Source organism: Lasiosphaeria miniovina (genome assembly GCF_030549165.1).
Source record: "Lasiosphaeria miniovina strain SMH2392-1A chromosome Unknown B0T26scaffold_5, whole genome shotgun sequence".
NCBI lineage: Eukaryota > Fungi > Ascomycota > Sordariomycetes > Sordariales > Lasiosphaeriaceae > Lasiosphaeria > Lasiosphaeria miniovina.
Window position 1 is genome coordinate 3,777,290 of NW_026848224.1, and position 17,463 is coordinate 3,794,752.

At 55.6% G+C, this 17,463-nt stretch overlaps 6 protein-coding genes across 6 annotated transcripts; 3 read left to right on the top strand and 3 right to left on the bottom strand.

Moving 5' to 3' along the window:
• Positions 1-308: 308 nt before the first annotated feature.
• On the top strand, positions 309-2,041 carry B0T26DRAFT_753626 (uncharacterized protein; the record flags this gene model as incomplete). The annotated part of the gene is made up of 4 exons (XM_060445714.1): positions 309-426; positions 538-719; positions 795-996; positions 1,059-2,041. The coding sequence occupies 4 exons, from the start codon at positions 309-311 to the stop codon at positions 2,039-2,041; spliced, it is 1,485 nt and encodes a 494-aa protein (XP_060294852.1).
• Positions 2,042-2,179: 138 nt separating this feature from the next.
• B0T26DRAFT_782580 (glycosyltransferase WbsX-domain-containing protein) lies at positions 2,180-4,987 on the top strand (the record flags this gene model as incomplete). The annotated part of the gene is made up of 2 exons (XM_060446727.1): positions 2,180-3,633; positions 3,717-4,987. The coding sequence occupies exons 1-2, from the start codon at positions 2,517-2,519 to the stop codon at positions 4,985-4,987; spliced, it is 2,388 nt and encodes a 795-aa protein (XP_060294853.1). The 5' UTR covers positions 2,180-2,516.
• A 243-nt stretch (positions 4,988-5,230) lies between these two features.
• B0T26DRAFT_742174 (uncharacterized protein) lies at positions 5,231-5,993 on the bottom strand (the record flags this gene model as incomplete). Its single annotated transcript, XM_060444072.1, has 3 exons — positions 5,231-5,451; positions 5,507-5,764; positions 5,864-5,993. 3 exons carry the CDS (start codon positions 5,991-5,993, stop codon positions 5,231-5,233), a joined length of 609 nt encoding a protein of 202 aa, XP_060294854.1.
• A 1,601-nt stretch (positions 5,994-7,594) lies between these two features.
• On the bottom strand, positions 7,595-8,051 carry B0T26DRAFT_627761 (uncharacterized protein; the record flags this gene model as incomplete). Its single annotated transcript, XM_060436213.1, has 2 exons — positions 7,595-7,692; positions 7,766-8,051. Coding segments are annotated over 2 exons (384 nt in total), but the record flags the coding sequence as incomplete, so codon positions are not given.
• Positions 8,052-8,509: 458 nt separating this feature from the next.
• On the bottom strand, positions 8,510-13,111 carry B0T26DRAFT_858209 (uncharacterized protein). The gene is made up of 4 exons (XM_060447717.1): positions 12,658-13,111; positions 9,825-12,527; positions 9,372-9,760; positions 8,510-9,311 (listed from the first exon to the last, which is right to left on the bottom strand). The coding sequence occupies exons 1-4, from the start codon at positions 12,688-12,690 to the stop codon at positions 8,729-8,731; spliced, it is 3,708 nt and encodes a 1,235-aa protein (XP_060294856.1). The 5' UTR covers positions 12,691-13,111; the 3' UTR covers positions 8,510-8,728.
• Positions 13,112-16,786: 3,675 nt separating this feature from the next.
• Positions 16,787-17,344, top strand: B0T26DRAFT_753629 (uncharacterized protein; the record flags this gene model as incomplete). The annotated part of the gene is made up of 1 exon (XM_060445715.1): positions 16,787-17,344. The coding sequence occupies one exon, from the start codon at positions 16,787-16,789 to the stop codon at positions 17,342-17,344; it is 558 nt and encodes a 185-aa protein (XP_060294857.1).
• Between the last annotated feature and the right edge of the window lie 119 nt (positions 17,345-17,463).

The following is a 17,463-nucleotide window of genomic DNA, read 5'->3' on the forward strand; positions in this document are numbered from 1 at the left end:
CGCTAAACATATCTGTCACCAACACGCCAATGGGGTATGGTCCCATGGCTCTGCCGTCCACCATTTCGTGGTCGCGACGAATGATGCCGCGGTCCGAAAGGACCAGCTTTGACGAAGAGCTTCAGAGCGACGTTTACATTGACATTTTTTCGTACTACCATTACCACCTCCAAAAGCCCTCGGTCCTGTACCGGCTCAAGAAGGGCACTTCTGACGCTAGGGAAACGTCTTAGTACGGGCACGGCCGGCAACCTAGGGAATATTTACATGACCACGACGTCGACGAGGCTCTAACTACCGAGTTCATGATGGCGAATCGAGATTTTATACGCCTGGCTACCGCAGATGACCCGGAGCTACGAGCCGAGGCCGTGCATCTTCTGCCCTATCAACTCCCTGCGTACGAGTTTCGCTCCCGGCAATGGGGTAGGTCATTAACTTTCGTAACTTTCGTTCCACGCCTCTAACATACCCTCCAAAGAGCCTAGCCATCTTAGGAGGAGCTAACCGAAACGTGTACAGTGTAGATTGACGTAGAAAATGTCGAGGAAATCGACAAGAGCGAGGAAGCACGGAAGAGGGGCTGGAACGACCTCGTGATTCCCGACAGCTACAGCCAGCTGCTGGTATCACTCGTCGACAACCACACGTCGGGCGCCGACATGACGTCGAGGAAGCTAGCAGCCACACGCAGCTCGCCCAACGTGCAGATCGACCTGGTCAGGGGCAAGGGCCGCGGACTGATTATTCTACTGCACGGCCCGCCGGGCTCAGGGAAGACGAGCACGGCCTAGACCATTACCGCGTACACGGGCCGGCCGCTGTACGCCACCACCTGCGGTGATATTGGCGTGACAGCCGACGAGGTCGAGTTCCGCCTGCAATACCACACGGAACTGGCGGCAAGGTGGGGTTGCGTGCTGCTGCTCGACAAGGCGGACGTGTTTCTGATGAAGAGGAGCTGGCGCGACATGCACCGGAACGCGCTGGTGTCTGGTAAGTTGCACTCCCCCACATGCGTCGTAACGAGCGCATAAGATCTGACTCGGACTGGCCAGTCTTCCTCCGCCACCTCGAGTACTACTCGGGCATCCTGTTCCTGACGACCAACATTGTGGGCGTCATCGACGAGGCGTTCAAGTCGCGCATCCACGTCGCGCTGCGGTACCCGACCATCGACCTCCCCTCGACAGAGAAGATCTGGAACAGCCTGCTAAACCGGCTAGCCAAAGACAACGAGACGTCTGCCGTCAAGATCCAGTTCGACCGGTCTACGCTCTTGAAATTCGCGCGGGACCACTACCGCAAGCACGAGGCGAGCGACACGACGTGGAACGGACGCCAGGTGCGCAACGCGTTCCAGACGGCCATCGCGCTGGGCGAGTTCGAGCGGCTGAGCCGGATCAAGGACGAGGGGCTGACGCTCGACGAAGCGCTGCGGCTTCGTGTATCAGCAGCGACGGCTGGCGGAGGAGGAGGCCACAACAAGACTACCGAGCGGCTGACGACGATCCGGCTGACGCGGCGCAACCTCGAGGACATCGCCAAGACGGCGCGCGACTTTGAGAACTACATCGTCTCGATCCGCGGGCCGGACCACGAGGTGGCGCAGGCGAGCCAGCTGCGCGATGACGACTACGGGCGCCAGCTACCGCGCGCGCAGAAGGACTACAACCTCGGTGGTAAGGACGCTGCCGTGTCCTCGATGCGCGCTACCGGGAGACGGGAAAGAGAGCGGCATCTCCGAGAGCCGGCCCAGGGCAGCGGCAGTGGTGCCAGTGCGCGGGCGTCGCCAGCGGTGAGGGCACCGCCGCCGCCTTCGGTTGCAAGTGTGCGGTCGTCTGGCAAGGGAAAGGAGGCGCCCGCTGCCGCTGCGAGAAGGCCCAGATATCGAGATGAATACGAGGATGACGACGAAGGCGCGGACGAGGACGGGTGGGAGAGCGGGCACGATGGCAAAGGCTGGGAAGGAGAGGAGGGCGACTATGATAACGACAATGATGACACGGTCGACAGCGAGATTGATGACAACGACTATTGACATATGGTTACAGTGCGTCAATCAATACCACCAACCAATTGGATTTCTTTTCGGCAGACGCGAAACAGGACAACTTTCTGGACCATTGGGCCTACGACGGGGAAGGTATTTGGATAGGGTATATGGTGGTTCGCACTGATTGACATTCCGCAAACTCGAACGCCCTGATCTTGTTCAGAAAACCCCTCGGGAGTACATTCTACGCTGCAACACCGATACTCGAACCCAGGTCACGAATAAGACAAAGTGCACTGACATCTTGTTACCTAAATACGCTCAGGGGCGTGGGGCTGTATTCCTACCCGTGGCAGGGGATCGTGGTGGACACGTCTCAGTAGTTGTCGAGCGAGGTATGAAGGGCGTGGTTGGTTGGAATGTTTCCTCCCTCGCTGCAACGAAGGGACCAAGCGGCAATGTAAATAGCCAGCAATCGCCCTGCACCCAATTATAAACTAGATATGTCTCCATCGACGTCATGGTTTCGACTTTGAGAATAGCGGCGGCGAGGACCCTGAAGGGCGGCATCGAATATGCTCGCGGCGTCAGGGGGCGCCGGCGGACGGCAATTGCGCTGGCCTTTGCATGCGCCTGTGTCATTCTGCTTTATAACAGCGATTCCCGGAGGCAACAGGAAAACGCAAACGCGGAACCACGCGGGTCTCAGCACTTGCTAAGCACTATGAGCAGTTGGTGGCAGTCGGTCAACTATCCAGGCTCCGACAACGCGGCGGCGGGCTCGGCGGCGGCGGCGGCAGTGGACCACGAGTACTCAGTGAAGCCAATCGCATACGTGTTCCCGCAGTTCCACGCCATCCCCGAGAACGACGAGTTCTGGGGCGTCAACTTCACCGAGTGGACAAATGTGCGAAAGGTGACCAAGAACGCGTGGGGGATCGAGGTCCAGCAGCCGACGGACGAGGTCGGCTACTACAACTTGCTCGACCACTCGACGCGCTGGAGCTATGCGCAGCACGCGCGCGACTCGGGCCTCTACGGTTTTGTCTACCACCATTACTGGTTCGGCCGGCCGGTCATGGAGAAGGTGCTGACCGCCATGCTGGAGGACGGGCAGCCCGACATGCCGTTCATGCTGAGCTGGGCGAACGAGCCGTGGACGGCGCGGTGGGACGGGAACGACAACAGCAAGGTCCTGCTGAAGCAGACGTACGGCGGCGTCGACGCGTGGCGCGAGCACTTTGAGTGGCTGCTGCCCTTCTTCCGGCACCCGAACCAGATCCGCGTCAACGGCAAGGTGCAGTTCGCCGTGTACAACGGCGGCCACATGGGCGACGTCGGCAAGCGCATGTACAGCGCGTGGAGGAAGTGGGCCGTCGACGAGGGGCTGGGCGGGCTCGACATCATCGAGACGCGCATTGCGCCCGACAACCCCGAGGACCGCGGCCTGACCGACGCCGTCAACGAGTTCGGCTTCCGCTCCGGCGGCGCCCACGACGGCACCGCCTGGGCGTCCATCAACCGCCTTGGACGTGTCTACCACCGAGGTGCAGCCGTCTCTTGGGATAACACGCCCCGCCATGCCCAGGACGGCGGTGCCTCGGCCAACATCTTTGCCCATCCAAGCTTGTGGAAGTGTAAGTGGTGACTGACTCTCATCCGTCTATCCATGCATGCATGAAAGGCTCCACGGATGCTAACCAGTTAAACCGAACAAAAGTCCATATCCTCAGCCTGATCCGCCGCATCAAGCTCGACCCCAACCCGCGCGGCGAGGAAAACTTCCTCTTCATCAACGCCTTCAACGAGTGGGGCGAGGGCAACGTGCTGGAGCCGTCCAAGCAATGGAGCAACGGCTTCAGCGCGGCGCTGCGCTCGGCCGTGGCCCTATCGCACACACTGCCGTGGAAAGACGAGCTGATCGCGCAAGCCGAGGCCCTCGCGCGCCGGCACGCCATCGCCACCACCCCCGCCCCGGCCCCTGCCACACCTCACCCCCACCGTCACGACATCGACGTGTGCGTCGTCGTCCGCACCTTCGCGTCAGACTGGCAGTTCTCCGAGCCGTTCGGCCTGTCGGACCTGCTGCGCAGCCTGGGCGGGCAGACGAACCCGCGGTGGCGCGCCGTGGTGGTGCGCGGCTCGGCCGCCGCCGATGCGCGCATCGTCAAGAGCCACGTGCTGGACGCGTACGATCCGCGCGTCGCCTTCGTCGACGACGACGTGCCTCGGGAAGTCCTGACGCAGGGCGCCAACACGGCTGGTGATCCCGCCGAGTGGGCCGTGGCGGACTGGGTCCTGGCACACCTCGGCGAGCTGGCTGCGCAGGGGCTCACCGACTGCGGGCTCGCGCGCTATGTCGTCGTTGCAAATTCCAATGACACCTATGTGCCGGGCGCGTTAGAGGCTGTCGCTGCGCCAAATGCCAGCGACATCGTCGGCCTAAGCTTCGAGACGACGGACACGCTCCGCGCGGTCGAGGAGGGCGAGAATGGTGCCGTTGCCCCGGATGGTAGTGGCCGAGGTATTCCGTGGCACGAGCGGTGCACGCGGCTGCGCGAAGAGCGCGTCGTCGTCTGCGTGCCCGCCGCGCCAGCCACCAGCCCGTCCCTCCTCAAAGCCGGGGCGGTCCTGGTAAACCTAGCCAAGCTCACGGCGGGCGGACACGCTTCTTTTGGCAGCAAAGGCGCCGCCGGGACCCTGCAGGACCTCGTCGCGGCTGGCTGGTCGTGGACCGTCGCTGCGCCGCCGGAAAGCAGCACCACCGCGACCGCGTGCCAGCTGGTCCAGTCGGGCTCGTATCGCTCGTGCATCCGGTCGGGGCGCTTCTGGCTCGACGTCCCGAGCGCGTCGCCCAGGTATACCGCTGGCTGCTACAGCTTGAGCGGCATTACGGCCAGGCACGGCTTCGACACGTCGCAGTGGGACATGGAGGGTTGGAGGGCGGATCCGTTTTGTCTGAGGCTGTCGGAGAAGGCGTATTCGGAGTGATGGGGCAGGGGGTGTATTTATTTATTTATCTGCTTTGTGCTTCTTCGTTAATTCTTATATTTGTCTGCTGGCTGGTCCTTGTTCGTGGAGGCACAAATCACACTTGAGTCTTGGGTCTCCTATTTCCTGCACGTGGTAAAAACGTAATGATCGTTCGAAAATCTCTCCGATTTGCAGAAAAGCCCCTTCACCTTGTCCCCCTGTCTAACGCTACGGTTGTGTCCTCTCACTCATTCCGTGATTCTACTTCTTTGGGAGAGGCCTCAAGTCATTTCTCACTTTCTCCTCCGCAGCGCGCCTTGGCTCTGTGCTTTTGAGCACCTTGTACCGATACTCTTTGTACCGTGAAGTCATCTGGCAGACCTCTTGGAGGTGTGTTCTTGCTTTAGCTCTGCCATGCATCCTCATTTTTGTCCTTTCCATGAAGAAGCTACACTGCGCAAGCTGGACCGCGGTTTGGAAAGCTGAAAATCAAGGTGGTTAGACAATGCTGTCGTGGTACTTGGACAAGAGTCTCACCGTTGCGGATTTCCCGCCCATTCCAATTCGCCTCGGTGATCTCAGGGTCATCGAGGATGTACTTCTTCGCCGCCGCCCCAGTGACGTAGATATCTTGACGCTCACTCTGCAGCTTCTTGATGAGCTTCTCCCATATGGTTCGGCGGTCCTGCACAGTCAATAGCTCGTAATGCAAGATGACGTGAGTTCGGGAGGTCAAGGCATCGTTGAATGTGCCCACTCGGTTGGTGGTGAGAAAGAGGATGCCCCGGGGTAATACTTAATACAGCGGAGAAAAACTAGCGAGGTGCAGGAATATGCTATTAGTTGGCGAACCCCCCCCCCCCCCCTAGGTGTGGATTAGACGACGAGGCTCACTAGAAACCAGTCCGTTTCTCTTGAGATCTCCTGGCGATCTCCTCTCGAGGTAGATGTCGGCCTCGCCGATCAGCATCACTGCTCCCCACTTCTCGCCAAGCTTGCACCAGCGAGCTAAACTCTTTTCCATGGTCTCCTCGTCCGTGCCGATGTCTCCACACGTCAGAGACATCAGTGGGCGTCCCGTGTATTCGGCGATGCACTCTGCAATGTCAATCTGTTAATGGCTGGCATGTCTTAATGGTAAGAGTAATGTATTTAGAACACTTGCTAGCGGTCTTTGGAAAATGTTAGAGCCTCTCCTTTCATCTCGACAACAAGGAGGCACGGGAATCTTACATGTGTCTTTCCAGTACCGGGCCCGCCATGAAGGAGGAAGATCAAACCCTCTCCCTTGCTCTGCATGAAGTCCGCCTTCCAAGCGTTAATTTTCTTGTCTCCACAGGAGCGATCGGAGTGCTTGACCTTATCCATTTCATTTTCGGTCAAGACCAAGGAGTGGACAGCGGTAGTATCGATGTTGTCGTATTCATTCCAGCCAGAAAATAGGGAAGGTGCTCGGAACATAGCTTCATTACCCCTGACGGCTCTATGATGTGTGCACATTCGACAGGCGCAGTCGGGTTCGTCAATAATGTCCGTTTCGATGGCATCAACATTTTCTATCTCTGGCGAGGTTATCTCATCATCCCAATATGTAGCAGAGTCGACATGGACTCTCCCAGAATGCTATATGGCTAACCGTCAGCTAGGAAAGTTCCACGCGCCAAGGTTGGATTAACACTAAACTCGAGGAAATTGAGAACTCACAGATTCGTTGCGCGTATTCAGAATTTCACCCCAGTAATCCACCATCGCTCTGTCAAGGAGGCTGAACCATTTCTTCCCTTGACTCACGAGGTAGTTGTGAGACTTGTAGTTGTCCTCCTCATCCAAGAATGAAGCGGGAAAGATTGGCAATGAATTGATTTTCTGTTCTCCGTCAAAGACATCCCATCGAAGTCGAGATTCCAAATGTGGATTTGATAGGCCTTGGGAACACCATCTGTTTTGTGAAGAATGCTTGAGTCAACATCCACGGACCGGATGGCATATGCTGATATGAGTCGAGACGGCTCAGGGTTAAGGTAGACAGTGGCCCCGGGTTTGAACAGATACCAAAGCATCTGAAAAGCGCATTTCCCCCGATTGTTACGCTGGATTTCGTCTTGAATCTTGTTTCCGAAGGTGTTGTGAAGGAATTCAACCAGAGCAACGAAGTCGCTGTGGGCCCTCTCCCTTTCCATATCTCTTGAGATTTTGGTGAGGCCTGTCCCGAAGCATGTACCACTTGTTGAGGAGTATCTAATTTCGGCGTTGACGTCAGTCGAAAGGGAAGAATACTTCTCTTTAAGCTTTTCGATATGATCCATGTGGTGTGCAAAGAGCGCAAAGGGAGACGAAAGTCTCATATTATCCCCGACGAATCGGATGCTGGGATAATAAGTCGCAATTCGTTTGATCTCCCGAACGAGATAATGTGAATTAATTTCCACCCGATTTGATTGCACTTACAGATATCTCTGGTTTATTGATGATGCCATCATCGATGCGTCTCGTTGCTTGATCCCGGTTCCAGTGTCGTACGTCGTCAAGTGAAGTTCCAAGAACGACCGTAACCTTGAAATCTGGCTTGGTCTCAATCCAGTCATTTGCCTTCTTCCGCTCTTCATCGAGGTTGAACGGGCCTGCGTCGGTGACTATCTTGTTACCCTTGCTGTCGCAGGTCCAGTTGACCAAAATGTTGTCCGGTTTCACATCCAGCATAGAAAATGAATAGGTTAGACGCTCTTCGGCAGTAATACCTAGACCTGGTTCGTGGACCCTGCAGAGTGTTGAGGAAGTGAGGGAGAGGTAGCGTACTGATGTGAATCCAGTCTTTGCTGTGCATCTCCTGGATTGCCTCGCCGACCCAGCGCAGGACCTTCTTCCTCTCTAGCACAGGAAACTCGAGATCGTGCTTGATTAGCGAAAGGACGGCTGTTTTAAAATAGGGGTGGACAACGACGCCCTCCTCTTCGTTGCAGTCAATATACAGGTGGAGCCGACGGGGGTCTGTAAGCTCAGCTGCGATCCGGACGGAAAGATTGTAGAAAGGCCTTTCCACACGCTTAAAGACGAAATCTTCATTCCCAGACTTGAGATCAAAGGGGATTTAGCGTCGCGACGTGACGGGCAAGGGCGCTAGATCTAAACGTACGCGGCCCTAAAGATGCTGAGCTTCTTATAAGACTAGAGCGTCTCGCCCTAGACCTAGACGCGACCAGAGTTTCCCGCTATGGTGGATGCCATTCTGAAACTTGGACTCTGGACAAATTGGAGCTTGATTGAGCCGGGCAAGACGATTGAGGCGCATCGGGATGACGGTTTTAATAAGCGCTTCTTGCTTGGCCGCTCGTGTGGAGAACTCGTTGTTTGGAGAGTGCGAGGGCCAAGGCCAGCGAAAAACAGTTTTGAGTTTGTTTGCCTCAGGTACAAATGCACAATTCAGCTGCACTCACGTCAGCTGGCCAGGTAGGTATGTAATTCCAACTCCTGTTGTCAATAAGCGAGCGTTAACTTTTTGAGCACAGCCGTAGCAAGACACTCGCAAAAGAAATACGCCGTGTGAATTATTAAAAAAAGGGGTTTTGGTAGGTATTAAGTGGTCTATGTTACAAGTGATGTTTGGAAACAACAGAAGAGCCCGAATTTTCTCTTCCAGGGGGTATATGTTGCATAGTGTTTGTGCGCCAGAAAGAGAAAACAGACAGCCACCCTCTAAGGACGCTCGAAGAAGAGAAACGCAGCTCGGTACAAAACGACAAAAGAAAATGGAAAACCGTGTCATGTCGGCTTCTTCAGAGACCCACCACGTACGTCTGTCTTCGATCTCGGCACGACCTTGTGCGACTTTTGCTTGACGCTGGCTTTCTTGTCGTGCATGTACTCTCTGAATCCGCGACGGATGTGCGTCTCGACTCGCTTCCCACGAAGCGAGGTCAACGCCCTCAAGGGTGGTGGTGCAACAAATGATTCATCGGAAGACGACGCCCTCTCAGCGTCTTCAAGCGTTCGCTGTTTCTCGGCATCGCGGGCTTGCTTCTCAGCCTTCTTCTTGTCCTTCTTCAGTTGCTTCTTTTCGTCCCGCTTCGCATTCCACCTCTTGAGCCAGGCCAGCTCAGGGATACATGCCTCAGCCCAGGAATCGGGCATGAGCCTGATCAGCGCACCGAACGGAATGGAGATGGCACCGAGGGCGATCGACAAGCCCCATTCCTTGCCGTTTAGTGGTGTGATTTTGAAAGCCTGACCGCCGACGAAGATAATGAGAACTTGGCCACCTATCATGATCAAATTGATGAGGAGGAAGATGTAATTCTTGGTGATTCCTTCAAAAATGTTGAGTTTGTTATCCAAGCGGCGATTACTAGGTCAAGGGTCAGCAATCCGGATGATATAGGCAGGCAGGCATTCTCCCTCGACTTACTTCAGCTCATTGAAAATCTGCAGCCAGACGAACGTGTTGAAAACCAGCGTCGTGAGATGCATAGCCTCCCCCTCGTTTGACATGTTGTAACCAAGCAGCGAAGGGCCGGCAAAATTGAGGACTAATGTAATGACCAGCTGGCAAATGGCCTGACCGACAATCATTTTAGTCATCCTGACTGTAATCAATGGTGCCGACTTCCTGTCTGGCTTCCGGTCGAGAATTGAGGCCGTTGGAGGGTCGGTAGCCAGAGCAAGTGCTGCGAACGTGTCCATGATCAGGTTGACCCAGAGAAGCTGGACGGCGTTCAGCACAGACTCGCCCTCGCCGTTTGCGACGGCAGAAATGAAAGTGAGAACAACGGCAGTAACGTTGACAGTAAGTTGGAACTATTTTTCAAGCGAGGTTAGCACTCATCTGAGCATTGCTCGTGTTTGCATTTGTGAGACATACCTGCAAGAACTTCTTCACGGCGTCGTTGACGGCACGGCCCCAGCTAATACCCTTAACAATAGAAGCAAAGTTGTCGTCCATCAGGATGATGGCCGCAGCTTCCTTGGCCACCTCGGTACCTGCAATTCCCATGGCAAAGCCGATATCCGCCATCTTCAGCGCTGGGGCGTCGTTGGTACCGTCGCCGGTAACAGCCACTGTCTCGCCTAGTTCCTTGAGAATTCTCACCAAGATTCGCTTGTCTTCAGGGCTGGAGCGGGCGAGCACCTGCAAGTGAGGCACAAGCTCCTTGAGTTCCTCTTCGGTCTTGCGGCGGAAAACGGGACCTTCCATGGCGATGCCACCGTCCTCGGGCCGGTAGATACCGCATTCCCTGGCGATGGCACGGCCCGTAAGTATATTATCTCCCGTCACCATGCGGACATAGACGCCGGCGCGTTGGCAATCCTTGATGGCGGCCTTCACTGTAGTCCTGAGGGGATCTTTGATACCGAAGATAGCCACAAGCGTCATGTCCTCATGGACCTTGTTGAACTCTGCAGCTGTCAACTCTCCCGAGCCGGCAAGCTCCGGCGGCGGCCAGGACTCAAAATCACGATACGAAGAACCAATGGTGCGAAGTGTCTGTCCGGCATATGATGTAATCGTCTGCAAGAGCATTTCGCGGTCATCGTCGGTAAGGGGAGCAGTGTTCAGCTCATCACTGCTGGGCTCGGTTACGAGCTTGCTGCATTTCGCGAGCAGGATTTCGGATGCTCCCTTGACGTAGGCGCGGAATTTCCCGTTGGGTAGTTTGACCACGGTAGCCATGTATTTGACGGCCGAGTCAAAGGGAACCACCTGAACCACGTTCGCGTTGGTCCGCTCCTCCTGAACCGGAGCAGATCCCAGATTATCGCGGCACAGAGTTAGCAGAGCGACTTCGGTTTTGGACCCGATAAAAGTGTGTTCGCCCTCGACGTCGCCCTCGAATGCTGTGGAGTTGACTGAATTGGACTGGACAAGCAGCCGTTTGAACGTATCGCTTAAACTCTTGACAAATTCGGTTATGGAGACATTGGGAATCGTTGACGCGGGGGAAGCACCATTTGAGGTTTCGCCGAGCTTCGGTGCTTCATCGTCCAGAGGAGCGTCCGTCCCACCGAAACTAATAGACTTGCCCAACGTCGTAGCCACCACCGTCATCTTGTTTTGCGTGAGTGTCCCCGTCTTGTCGGAGCAAATCGTGGTTGCGTTGCCCATCGTCTCGCAGGCCTTGAGAACACGGACCAAGTTGTTATCCTTCATCATCCGAGTGGTTGCAAATGCAAGAGCTAGAGTCACGGCGAGCGGTAAGCCCTCCGGTACGGCGACGACAACAACGGTAACAGCTGTGATGAATATCCGCAAAAACGTCTGGCCTTTCTGGTCAGGATTTTCATGGTTATTAGGAAGCCCCGCGAGAAACTTGATGAAGAGGACAATGAAGAGCACCAGGGCAGCGCTACCGCCGACTTTGGCAATCATGTCGGCAAGGCCGTTGAGCTTCGTCTGGAGCGGAGTATCCTCCTGCGGCGTGTGCAGAGCCATGGTGATACGCCCGTAGCTCGAGTTCACACCGACGGCCGTAACCAAGAAGGTTCCGGTTCCCTCGTTGATTTTGCTCCCCGAGATAATAAAGGGGTCAAGCTTCTCGATGTCAGACCGGGCAGCCCCTCCTTTAGCAACTTCGTCCAGAGCAGCAAAAACCTCGTGGCCTGCGACCTTCCTGAGAAGATCAGACTCGCCCGTGGCCGAAGACTCGTCGCACTTCACACCATGGCCGTTGATGAAGATACCGTCGACGGGAACCAGGTCGCCGGCAAAGAGATGCATGACGTCACCAACCATAATGTCGAAGACAGAAATCTCGACCGACTTGCCCGAGCGAATCACCTTGGCTGTACGGTCGTTGTGCTTCTCGTTGAGCTTGTTGAACTGGCGCTCCATCTGCCAGTCGTTCAACGTGCCGACCACGACCACGATGGCGATGGCGGCCATGATGGCCACGCCCTCGACCCACTCCACTTTCGCGCCGTCATCGGGCCCGTGGACCACGCCCAGAGTCTGGTACAAGCCAAGAGCGAGCGAGACGATGGCGGCAATGGTAAGCAGGATCAGCACCTTGTCGTTGTAGGTAATCCACGCCAGCTGCAGAAGCGTCTTGCTCTTCTTCTCGGGTAACCGGTTGTCTCTGAAGACACGCTTGCGGTCTGCGAAGGCGCTGCCGGCCTCGATATGCTCGGGCGGCGGTGGAACCGAGGCCGAGTTGGAGTCCTTGGGAACGGGGACCGTGTTGCCGTTGGCGCCGTACTTGGGGGTGCCCTTGGGGGCGACATCCTCGAAGGCGACACCGCCGTCGAGAGTGCTCTCGTCCTGGCTGAGGCCCGAGTTGAGGTTGGTGCGCAAGCCCTTCTGCAGACCAGCGAGACCGCCGAGGGCGTAGAAGGCGCTGAGGCTCTTTGGGTTTAGAAGCTTGGACAGCTGGCCGGGAGAGTAGGCGAATTTGTTGTCCCGGACGACAAACATGTCCTCAGTGCGGGGGTCCGGCGTGAGGGCATCGTCGACGTCAATGTGGAAGCCGGCAAGTGCCGGGCTGCCACCAGCACTGCTCCCGGTGCCCACCTGCGTCGTGCTGGGCGCATCATCATCACCCCTGGTGGATGGGGGTGTGGAGCTCAAGGGCTAAGAGAGGAACGAAAGTCAATTGCTGACCACAGGCGCTGTCCTTGCGGGTTCTCGGCACGCCGGCTGCTGGTCGGGATAGCATCGCGGTATAAACATGGAGACAGGTAGAAATAAAATAAAAGCTTACCTCATGACCAACGGCCTCAGGATCCGCCGCCATGGAAGGCGAGGAGGTAAAAAGATGTGGAGAAACAATGGCGGTGGGAGCGTTACTCGATTGAGCAATGCATGACCGAATGAGGGAGCGTAGAGAAGTGAAGTCGATCTGCGCGCGTGGAAGGCGCGTCTCTTGAAAAAGAAATCTCAACAACAATAATGCAAGGAGAAAAGTTGACGGATGGGGGGCTCAAAAGATGGGGATATCAAGAAAGAAGAGGCCTCCGTAGGAGAAAAGAGAAAAACAAAAGAGCTAAACAAGACAAGGCAAGGCACCGCTTGGCGGGTGGATGGAGTGGAACGGGGAACTGGGTGATGCAGCACGATGACATGCGCTAACAAACTCGTCGTCACTTGGGGGGGGCCAGCAGGTCACTGTGGTCGGGAGGGAGGAGGAGCGGACGGTGGGCAGGCGCGACGCTGGGGAAAACAAGCTTCAGTTGAATTGGTGCCCAGACTTTAGGAATCAAACCTGAAATGATTAGCCACTGTGCTTGGCAGGCACGACCGCGAGGCGCATCGCATCCGTACTGTGCTTGGCAGCGTGTGGCCAGCGCGTGCAGCGCTGGATAGCGGCATGGCGGTGCATGTCGTGCCAGTCTGTAGTGGTGTGACGGCGCTCACTGGCGCGGAGTTTCACTGTGCAAACACGGTGCTGGAATTGGCTCAGAGCCTGCACCAACGCGGGCCAAGCTGCTTGGCGAGCCTTGGCCGGCCAGTGAGTTGCTGGGGGGTGCTTCTAGGCCCGAGTCGACCAAGGCTTGGCGATGCGCTGGCTTTGGTGCACAACGCCCGATCACAGCTGCCGTCCAGTTGAAACGAAAACGCCTTGTTTGCAGCGCACGCTGCGCAAACGAAGCCAGAAGGTAAAAGAGCTGTGCTGCTGGTAGCAGGTGAGTCAGATGACTGCTGGGTAAAGCGGTCTAACATACGAGTGAGCTTCTTGGTAACTGCCTTACGGTGACCCAAGTAGAAGAACGAATAATTTTAGCGGCTGCCCAAGCTTTCCCAAGCTTCTTGGAGCCCAATGTCTGTCCGCCAGCGTCGGAGGGATAGCGATTGGTCAATTGAGTGGAGGTGAAACCCAACATTGGCGTTGGCTGTTGAGCCACCCGCGGGCGCTGAAGGCCCTGAAGCAGCCCGATTTTTTTGGCCAACGCGAAATCTGATGGGGCGCAAACTGAAACAGCTAGAGTGATGTTCAGTGCCTGGCGTCCATGTGCTGTACGCTCCCGACTCCGCGGGGAGGCGGGCAGTTGGGAGCGGGCGGCGCATGATACGGTGCCTTTTTGAGGCGTTGGCGAATCACGGCGCAACCTCCCCAACCTGAAAAGGCACGGAGCGGCTCCAGAGAATCCGCCCACCGAACAAGTGCTTCGTCGCTGCCCTGAACTGATCTCGGCGGCTCCCACCGAAACTCCATCAATTTTCCTTTTTGTTGGCTCGGATTGGAAGCCCACCCATCCATTACTCTCGCATGCAAAACGCCCTCGGTGGCTCATTAATTTTGGCCAGGACCTGCAAGCTGTCGAGAAAGGGCCGAAACTGGCATCGCCCACCGTGCAGCGCGCGCGCACGCAGAATGCAGAATGCCTCGCGCAGCTTAACACCTCCAAGGCTTAAACGGGGAGGCGCTATGGTTTGTTAGTCGCCCCAACGGAGCCCAATACGCACAGAGCGCTGCCAGCGTGGCCCAGCGCCAGAGCACATGCCCGCGGTCGAGCCGTTTGCCAAGCACGCCTACGACAAAGGACAGACGGTGATGAGCAGATTTCCTCGTCACGATTGTGGCTGAGTCTCATTTATTGCATTTCACCCTCCCGAGACTAAACTCGACGACGCGCCAAGCTTTTGGGAGGCGGGAAAGCTCCGGCCCGCAAGACTTGCTTGGCTGCCTGGTCAATGGATGGATTGCCTCGGGATTTATCATGGATCGTCATTTGTGCGCCCCAGAACGAGCCCGGCTTTTTCCTCACTCGTCTCCTCCCCGAACCTGGGCTGCTTGGCACGCTACTGGGGGTCTCGGCTGCTGTGAAACCCGGCACTTGAGACGGTGCGTGTGCTGATTGTTGTTGCGTATGCCAAGTCTGGCGCAGCCAACCTCGCCTCTGCCCGGCATGCTCCAGAGCGCTCTTGCCGTCAGCGTGGAAACGCCTTACCTTCAACCTCTTATACAAGATGGGTTATTGTTTATTACATCAACACACTAGATGCGGCAAGGCTTGACGCGCGTTGTTTCCATTTTGGACGATTTGAATGTCTAACCACGCTCGAAGAAACGAAGACAGGAATTTAGTCCGAGGGCCGGTTATAGTTTTCCGATCTTAGTGAAACCAACGTGGAGGGAACGCCCTATTACTTGCCAGTGGTATTTTTGCGCGCCCCCTTGATGAGACACGAGAGCATTGTTGACAAACTGGATTAGCGTTGCTCCACGCAAAGCAGCGAAGCCAAGAAAGATTGCCAGCTTCTTCGTTGATTTGACAAAAGTTCACGGAATCCAGAACAAAATAAATTGCCCGAGAATAATATCTAGAATCTCTGTTGGCTCCAGTCAGACCTTTGGTTTGCTAAATTCTGAAACGGGTTTATTAGGTTAACAATTGTGAACGAAGGATTTCTCCAAGGATGGAGATTCACAGCTGAGTTGCAATTGGGCCATTGACACACCGTCCGTTACCTGGCAGTCAGGGTCCGTTGCCTGGCAGTCTGGGTAACAGCAGCCGCCTGGCCGCAACCCGCTGCACTCCATCAAAAGCACTCGAATGGTATTAATGATTAGTATTTTCTTGAGTCTAATCAACTGGTGTAGAGGCAATGTTGCCGCTCTCTGCGCGGGAGGACATTGGGAAATTGCTGAGAACTTTTATCCCGGTTCCTGCCAACTTTCCCTTCCCAAAAAAAAATCCACCCCCTGAATTCATAATATCTTTCGGTCCTGCCAGCTGGTGAAGCCCCAAGGTATTGCCACGCATTGCTGGGGAGATTCTTTCCGCACACCGTGTCTGACCTGTTTATGTTAGTCAGAGCTCACGACTTGTGAATACGATTGTGGGAACAGACTATTGACATCCGAGTCGGTAGCACGCCGACTCGCCAAGCAACGTATTTACACATCGATGCAACCACTACATTTTGGGTGGTAGCATGATTTGCACTTCTTCTTGCTGATGCCGTTCTTGGTGCTCATGCCGTCCCCCACACACTTGCAGCAGCTCCAGTGGGAAGTATCGCTGCTGGATTCATCGATAGAGTAACCCATTTTGCCGGCTGTGAAAGTACGCTCGGTTGAAGGGGAGAGAGCGTTTGGAGTATGGTAGCGTGCGCAGCGGAGAGAAAGAGCAGTCAATAGAAGCAGAAAGAAATAATGGCTGGGAGCTTACTGTGGCAGTTGTGAGTGGTTCTCAGTGTTGGATGTGATGAACTGAAGATGCAATGCAGGAAGCATAGCGGGGGGTTCTACGAGCACTTATAGGCAAAGGCTTGCAAAGGCCATCATGCTCGTTGTCAGAAGTCGAAGTAGTATCCTGCCACTGTCAAGTGAACTGGAAACGATATTAGACCTCTGAAACGTTTGCGTTCGGTACTTAGGTAATTATAGGTAAAGACTTGTAAAAACTCGTATACCCGGTGTCATAGGTTAAGTGCTAATTATCTTGCTACTATTGAACAGCCCTAAGACGTATCGAATGACCCTTCAGACGTGTTAAATAATTAACCTTGAGACGACATTGAAGCTCTGTGAACCATTTTTGCCTTTCCGTACCGTCAATAGCAATGAGATGTCCCCAGTCAAGCCAGTTCGGTCACTACCCCCCGTATGAGCCCGCAAACGAACTGGTTCTAGATGTCATGCTAAAAGTGACTCGATTGGTGGCAAGATGGCCTGCTTTTGGACAGGTATAAAATCATTCGCCAGTCTTCGCAGGTCTTACCGCCCATCTTGAATCTTCCTAGAGCAAGAATCCACACCATCTAACACCCAGTAATTACGAACAGAACTAGCCTCAAGCAAACAAACATCATACTTTTCCCACCCAAGCTTCGTGCCGACGCAGTAACTAATCACCCCACATTTTCTCAGTTTCCGTGAGGAAGCCATGTCACTGCGGAACCGACGTTCGGCAAGGGGGGTCTACCTCATGATGATCAATGGAGGCACCATTGAGCGATCCCGAGAAAACATATGGCGATCGGACTGGTGCCTCGTAGTCATGAATCGCTTTACGGAGGGCGAGATTGCCGATGGAGGGCCGGTGCGGCGCAACGTGCAGGTCCTCTTCACCCACATCCCCCGGGGCGAGGACAGATACGTCATGTTCAACAAAACACAACGGCGCGTGCGCGTCAACATTAGGAACATGTTGCTGGTGAGCCCGATCTGGAACGACGACCCGGACAGGATGGGCGAGCTCGCCAGGGCCGTCCCGCCGTGCCAGGAGCAGAAGTGGGTTGTCTGCGTGCTGGCGGCCTGGGAGGACAACAGCCTCACTGCCCTCGGCGAGGCAGCGCGGTTTGCCCGCGACGTGGTTCTGACGCGACGGCAAAAGGAATACGAGGCGCGCTATCCCGCGCCTTTCCCCCGTAATATCAGGCTGCCATCTACCTGGCCGGTTCCCACTCCTGGGAACCTCAATCGCACCATCAGCAGCCAGTAGTCTGAGAGTCAGGTTGTCTGTTGAGAAGGTCATTGACGTGTCCTTGAGTTATCCCGCGTGAAGTGAACACTGCCCCTAGGAAGATTGATAGTGAAGTAGCCTTGAGCCAGGTACCTGTT

Coding starts and splice junctions, on each gene's coding strand:
- B0T26DRAFT_858209 (XM_060447717.1), bottom strand. CDS start 12,690: ATGGCGGCGGATCCTGAGGCCGTTGGTCATGAG. Junction 12,528..12,657: donor CTGAGGCCGTTGGTCATGAG/GTAAGCTTTTAT, acceptor TTCCTCTCTTAG/CCCTTGAGCTCCACACCCCC. Junction 9,312..9,371: donor CAGATTTTCAATGAGCTGAA/GTAAGTCGAGGG, acceptor CCCTTGACCTAG/TAATCGCCGCTTGGATAACA.